Raw genomic sequence first — 7,283 nt, 5'->3', positions numbered from 1 at the left:
ACACTGTATGGGGGCTTTTTTTTGCGGGACAAGATGGCGTTTTCAGCGGTACCATGTTTATTTATTGATCATGTGTTTTTCCACTTTTTGCTTGGCGGTATGATGACAAAGCGTTGTTTTTTTGCCTTTGCTTTTATGGTGTTCACTGAAGGGGTTACCTAGTCGAACAGTTTTATAGGTTGGGTCGTTATGAACTTGGCAATACCTAATATGTGTACTTTTACTGTTTAGATTTTTTTTAATTCAAATATTTATTTAATGTTAGAATAAATATTGACTTTTTTATTTTCTATTTATTTTTTTTATTTCTACAATTAGTTACATGTTTTTTTCATTTCATTCTATCTTTTACACTTTGTCCCACCATGGGACAGTCATTTTTTGCAGGCTGATCGCTTCTATGGCAGGCAGATGAAGCAGCTTCCCCATGCTATAGAACAGGGGTGGGAATCTTCTTTCTTCCAAGGGCCATTTGGATATTTATACCATCCTTCAGGGGCTGTACAAGCTCCGCCCACAAAGTACATCCTGACTCTGGCACTGGTTTCATGACTTAATCTTTCATTGCATGCCCTTCAATGTTCAGTAGTGAACACTGCGTGTGTGTGCTAACAGAGCAAGAAGAAATTAATGAGCTTCTGGCAATCAAAATACAGCTCCCTGCCCAAGAATGCAGTCCCTGAGAATCTGCTCGGAGGCCTGATAAAAGGTCATCGAGGGCCGTAAATGGCCCTGGGGCCTGAGGTTCCCCACCCCTGCTATAGAAGCTGTCAGCGCTGCACTCAGTGCCCTGACACTGAGAGACCGCCTGACTTGCACTGCGTATGACCAGGAAGTTTCTTAGCTCTGGTCGTGACAACATCAGGTTACCATGGCAGTGATCGCGACCTCGCGTCACGTTGTGGGGTCTCCGATCCAAAGGCAGAGGGACTGTCAGACCTCTGACTGCGCCAGGAATGCTGTGATCATGTTCGATTGCAGTATTTTGGGAGTTAAAATGCCGGGAGTGGTCTGTGACTGCTCCTGGCACTTAGTGCTGGGTGTCAGCTGTGAGAATCAGCTGACACCCGGCCGCGATCGGCCGCACACCACCTGTGTGCGCGGCCGATCGCCGAGACGTACTATTCTGTCAATGGTCAAATTGGCTCAGGGCACATGGACGGAATAGTACGTCTGATGTCAGAAAGGGGTTAATCACAATACCACCCCTGTTATTTATTGTATTACGCTGCATTAGAAACTAAATAATTACGGCATGATGAAAATCAGCTTAAAGTTTCATGGAGCAATGTCTACCTTTCCCTCTTACCCCCCTTAGTTCGTATGATCCCTATTTTTTGTGCTTCAGTTTTCCTTGGTTTTTCTTTCTCTCTAGGAGCCAAGTCCTATGTGATGCCCCTATCACCGACTCTATGGTCTCTGCGCTGACTGTAGGACTTGTAGCTGTTTAACATTTAATAAAATTCATTGGTTATAAAGAAGCTGTCCGGTTGAGTTATGAAACGAGCCGTGTCCTCCTGATTCTCCCCTTCTGAGTTCAGAGCTGACAATGACAATTTTACTTGTCCCTTGTCTCTACGATATCTACAAGTTTTTCTTTTACCGCTACATGTTATTGATACATAAAAGTTTCAGGACTCGGAAACATTATTTTTGCAAATATAAAGATGCGTGATATTTTGTTAGGCCAATTGTCTGATACTTAGAGGAAGCTTAGCAGCAATTCCAATATCTAAGACATATCTAAACACTATTACAGATTACACAGTCACAGAAATTGCATTATAAGCTGTGGCCCTCATTCAGTGACAGCTCTTTTTCTTGTCTCTTGTACTCCTGCACCGGGTCATCTCTTACAATGGTCCAACGTTATCTACAAGCATTGATGGATTCCATTGTCCTTGATCTCTTTTTTCCATAGGTGCAACATCTTGGTGGAATCTCTCACCGTGCTCATCGCTCACGACTTCACAGTTTGGTTGAAAAATGTCTTGATGCGAATGTAAGAAATGAATCTTTAAGGACATGTACAGCCAAGATCCTGACACAGTGCGGAAAATAAGTATTTGATACGCTGCCGATTTTGCACGTTTTCCCTCCTACAAAGAATGGAGAAGTCAGTAATATTTATCACAGGTACACTTCAACGGTGACAGAAAATCTAAAAATAAAAAAAACAGAAAATCACATTGTATGATTTTAAAATAATGAAATTGCATTTTATTGCATGAAATAAGTGTATGATCACCGACCAACCACCAAGAATTCAGACTCTCTCAGACCTGTTAGTTTTTCTTTAAAAAGCCCTTCTACTCTGCTGTGACCTGTATTAATTGCAACCAGTTTGAACTTGTTGCCTGTATAAAAGACACCTTTCCAGATAATCAGTCACACGTCAACCTCTCCACCATGGCCAAGACCAAAGAGCTGTCTAAGGACACCAGGGACAAAATTGCAGACCTGCACAAGGCTGGGGTGGGCTTCAGCACAATAGGCAAGCAGCTTGGTGAAAAGGCAACAATTGTTGACAAAATTATTAGAAAATGGAAGAAACACAAGTTGACTGTCAGTCTTCTTCGGTCTGGGGCTACATGCAAGATCTCGTCTCGTGGGGTAAGGAAGATTCGGAGAAAGGTCAGAAATCAGCCCAGAACTACATGGTAAGACTTGGTCAATGACCTGAAGAGAGCTGGGATCACAGGACTGGGCCTGCTCAGGAAGTGTGCACAGCTAATCAGCTACCTAGTGTTCACTGGTGGATAAAGACTGACCTGCAGGTAGCCGCCAGGTACCACTCCGGGGCAGAACCCAATATTGCAGCTGCAGACCCCAGGGGTCAGGTTCGCTGACACTGAATAGGGATAGGTCTCTGTTCAGACTAGTAAGTTCTGGTACCTCTACAGAATGGTTACTGACACTGATTAGGGCAAGGTTAAAACACTCTGGTCTATGATACTGGAACAGGGTTTGGGCGAACACAGACCAGATGACAATGTTCAGGCACTGGCCACTCATGGACAAGCTTCAAGCACTGGCCGCTCCGGGAATGAGATTCAAGCCATGGCCTTTCTGGATCCAGGGGACTATGGATACAGGACGTGCTACACCGGAATGAGTTTCAGACACTGGCTGCTCTGGGACCAGGGGATGACGGATTCAGGACTGGCCACACTGAGGCAAGGAATACAGGTTTAGGACACTAGCCAAACCAGGACCAGGGGACCTCATAACTCACTAGTAGTACACCTTACTGACTAATGATTCTACACGTTGCATGGTGAATCCCTAAGGGAGAGGGAGTCTTTTATATAGGATGACTCCCAGCAATTAGCTGGAAGCCATCTTCCAGGTGTAGTAATTATACTAAATATCTCTGAGCAACAAGCTAAGAGTATTTAGTATATACTTGCTCTGCCCCTTTAAGAATGGGGGAGTGCGCGCATGTGTGTACTAGGTGCATTGCTTAGAGCTGCGGCTCTCACACAACCAGGAAGCAGGAGAACGCTGGGGATTGTGCCAAGGGTCTGAGGCAGTGAGTAAGCTGGCATCCCACCATGCAGGGGTGCCGGTAATAGAGCTACAAGCACACTATGCCATCATGGATTAAAATCTTTCAGGGCACGCAAGGTCCTGCTACTCACACCAGCATATGTCAAGGCCCATTAGAAGTTTGCCAATGGCCATCTGGATGATCCAGAGGAGGCAAGGGAGAATGTCACTTGGTCAGATAAGACCAAACTAGAACTTTTTGCTATCATCACCACCCGCCATGTTTGGAGGAAGAAGAAGGATGAGAGCAAATCCAAGAACACCGTCCCAACCATGAAGCACGGTGGGGGGAAACATCATACTTTAGGGGTGTCTTTCTGCAAAACAGACAAGATGACTTCACCGTATTTAAGGGAGGATGGATGGGTCAAGGATCGCAAGATTTTAGCCAAAAACCTCCTCCCTCAGTTGGAACATTAAAAATGGGTCGTGGCTGGGTCTTCCAGCATGGCAATGACCCAAAACACAGCAAGAGGAACTAAGGAGCATTTCAAGGTCCTGGCGTGGCCCAGCCAAACTCTGATCCTGAACCCAATAGACAATCTTTGGAGGGAGCTTAAAATCAATGCTGCCCAGCGACAGCCCTGAAACCTGAAGGATTAGGAGAAGATCTGTATGGAAGTATGGGCCAAAATCCCTGCTGCAGTGTGTGCAAACTTGGTCAAGAACTACAGGCAACGTCTGACCTCTGTAATTACAAACAAAGGTTTCTGTACCAAATATTAAAAGTTATCCACTACCCTAATTTGTTTAATTTTGTATTCATTAATCTTACTATTATGTGCCAGTAATGGATCCATACTCTTATTATAGTAATATATACCTTTATAAGGCAGATAGCCTCACTTGGTGTCTGCTCGATGTAACTCTGATGTTTATCAGTCACTTCTTGTCCCCCGGCGTACTGCGCTCTAATACTACAAGCTCCGTTATGCGTTGCAGTGGCCTGTGAGCCAGCACTTAGCACGCCTTCTCCATTTTCCACACAAACTCCTCCCTGCCTCCTCACCATCACCATATGTATATACACACACACTGTATATATGTATACATAGACATATGCACACACATTTCCTATTCTTTGGCATGTTTGTCACACTTACATGTATCAGATCACCAAACAAATGTAAATATTAGCCAAAGAAAACACAAACTGCAGTTTTTTTAATGAAGATCTTTATTATATAGGGAAAAAGAAATCCAAACCTTCAGGGCCCTGTGTGAAAAAGTGATTGCCCCTAAACCTTTTAACTGGTTGGGCCACTCTTAGCAGCAACAACAGCAATCAAGCGCTTGCAATAATTGGCAGTGAGTTTCTGGAGGAATTTTGACTACTCATCTTAGTAGAATTTCCGAGCATGGACCGCCTTTTTAAGGTAATGACACAACAGCATCTCAAATGCATAGCTCCCAACCATCCCAGATTCAGCTGGACTGTCATGTCCCGTCTCAGCTGTTCTCCCAACCTCTATATTCCTCTCCGACATTTTCATCGCTCCTGTAGCTCCTCCTGCTCGGAGGGATTGGCCGCTTCTCTCTGCTAAGTCTCTCTTATGCTAAGTGCATAAATTAGATTATAGATTCACTTCCTCTCCCTTCAGTGATTGGTCTCCCCAGGACTATGAGCTTCCATCTCAGTATCCACAGGCTGCTGCTTTACCAGTGAGCCACAGCTCACGATGCTGGAGATGGGAGAATTTGGTCATATTGACCACTATATTGCCGGCAATGAACTCAGAAGCAGAGTATACATATCCATAGCAATACATTGTGTATAAGAATGCTTTTTCTGGTGCCTGTATACTGAGGTGAAGAAAAAAATATATTTTTGTTCCTATAAAAGTATTTAAAATAATAAGCAATTTACAAAAATGTATTTTTTAATGTTACACTCCCAGATCCTGAACCCACAGCCTCAACATTACTGACAGGCACTGTAAGCTGCTGAGCCATAAGCTCTGGTGAAGTGACTGCAGGATTGTGTGCACTTGATCCATATTCCAGGCTCTGACTACAGGCAGATTATTCCGATAGAAATACACTGCTGTGTACAATGGATGTTTCTGAATTCTAGAGGAGAATAAGAGATTTTTTCATCCCATAAAATTACTAATAATAATGAAAAACACCTGATAATGAAAAAAATGTCATTTTAATGCGTTTTTTAAATAATAAGCATCACAGATCAGTGAATAACCCGGACATAGTTGTGCCAATATAACTGTAATGACCCGCAGAACGCAGCGATCAGATTATTTACAGGAATCGGTAAATTACGGGAGAAACAAAATGGCGTAATTGATATTTTTCTCTATAAAACCCATAAAATAATGTGATAAAGCTGTAATGCGGAGGACGTGTTCACACGTAGCGTAAATGCTGCGTTCTTTCTTCTGTAAATGTCTGACCCAGATGACGTAGTGACAATCTTCCCTGATTATTGTGCGTTTGCTGCGTTTCTTCTTTTTTGCATTTTCCCCCATATTTGATGTTATTTGGCAGATATGAAGCCGCGTTTAACACTTGTTTATTAGTACAGAAAAGCTTTGATTCTGCGCTTATAAATGTGACGGCGGTTTTCTCTTCATACATTTTTTTTCTTAATATGTTTTTTTCAGAAGAAGCCTATAAAGGGGAAATGCATCAAAGCCCCAGAGGTCCGCAGGGTCTTCAGACCACAGAGAGCGCAGATTTCATGAGAACTGCGGCGCTATCAGACTCCAGCACTCAGTATCTTCCATGGTGTAACAGTCAGGATTCCTCTAGATTCTCGTCTCTCCGCCTGGTTACAGCTGTTCTTCCTTTCTCCCCTTTTCTTTCCTCGCCTTTCCCATTCCTTCTCTTCTCCTCCCGCCTCTTAAATGTTTTATATATAAGGTATTACATGTGTCCCGCAACCCCTTTCCCGGCCTATCCTGTGCAGACCAATCTTTTTCATTTTCTTTCTATCCCTTTCATTTTTCCCTTTTCCCCATTTTCCTTAACCCCTCCATGACCGTCCTAGTACGGTGCAGGTAGCTTCTCTCCCTTTGATGTCGGCTCCGGTGGTGAGCCCGCATCTTTCCCAGCACACGTCAGCTCAAGTGAGGTATTCTGCTACATACAGGTGACCTGATCATCGCCTGTACGTAGCAGAGCCGACCGAGTTATGGCAGCTTCTAGTCTCCCATGGAAACTATTGAAGCAGGCCAAAAGTAAAAAAAAGTTTTTAAAAATATATAAAAAATATAAAAGTTTAAATCCCCCCCTTTCACCTCACTCAAAATAAAACAATAGAAAAATCAAACATACACAAATTAGGTATCGCCGCGTTCAGAATCGCCCGATCTATCAATAAAAAAAGGAACAAACTGATCACTAGACGGTGTAGTGAGAAAAAAAAGTAAAAATGCCAGAATTAAGGTGTTTTGGTCGCCGCGACATTGCATTAAAATGCAATAATGGATGATCAAAAGATCGTATCTGCACCAAAATGGTATCAATAAAAACATCAGCTCGGCGCACAAACAATAAGCCCTCACCCAACCCAAGATCATGAAAAATGGAGATGTGACGGATCTTAGAAAATGGCACTTTTTTTTTTCCCAACAAATTTTTGATTTTTTTTCACCACTTAAATACAAAAGAACTGAGACATGTTTGGTGTCTATGAACTTGTAATGACTTGGAGAATCATAATGGCAGGGCAGTCTTAGCATTTCGTGAATATGGTAAAAAGAAAATCAAAAAAAAGT

The 7,283-nt window shown here is 43.0% G+C and overlaps 1 protein-coding gene across 1 annotated transcript in view; it reads left to right on the top strand.

Moving 5' to 3' along the window:
• Positions 1-871: 871 nt before the first annotated feature.
• LOC141047181 (uncharacterized) overlaps positions 872-7,283 on the top strand; it is a 44,786-nt gene continuing 38,374 nt past the window's right edge. Inside the window, exons 1-2 of the mRNA XM_073542136.1 lie at positions 872-1,009; positions 1,922-2,002. Coding sequence (XP_073398237.1) covers positions 872-1,009; positions 1,922-2,002 — 219 coding nt within the window. The remainder of the gene's footprint in view (positions 1,010-1,921; positions 2,003-7,283) is intronic.

The sequence above is a fragment of the Dendrobates tinctorius genome, unplaced genomic scaffold (genome assembly GCF_039654945.1).
Source record: "Dendrobates tinctorius isolate UK_male_01 unplaced genomic scaffold, ASM3965494v1 ptg000126l, whole genome shotgun sequence".
Taxonomy (NCBI): domain Eukaryota; kingdom Metazoa; phylum Chordata; class Amphibia; order Anura; family Dendrobatidae; genus Dendrobates; species Dendrobates tinctorius.
Note: the sequence above shows the minus strand (reverse complement) of the source record. Positions and strands in the feature narration are given on the sequence as shown.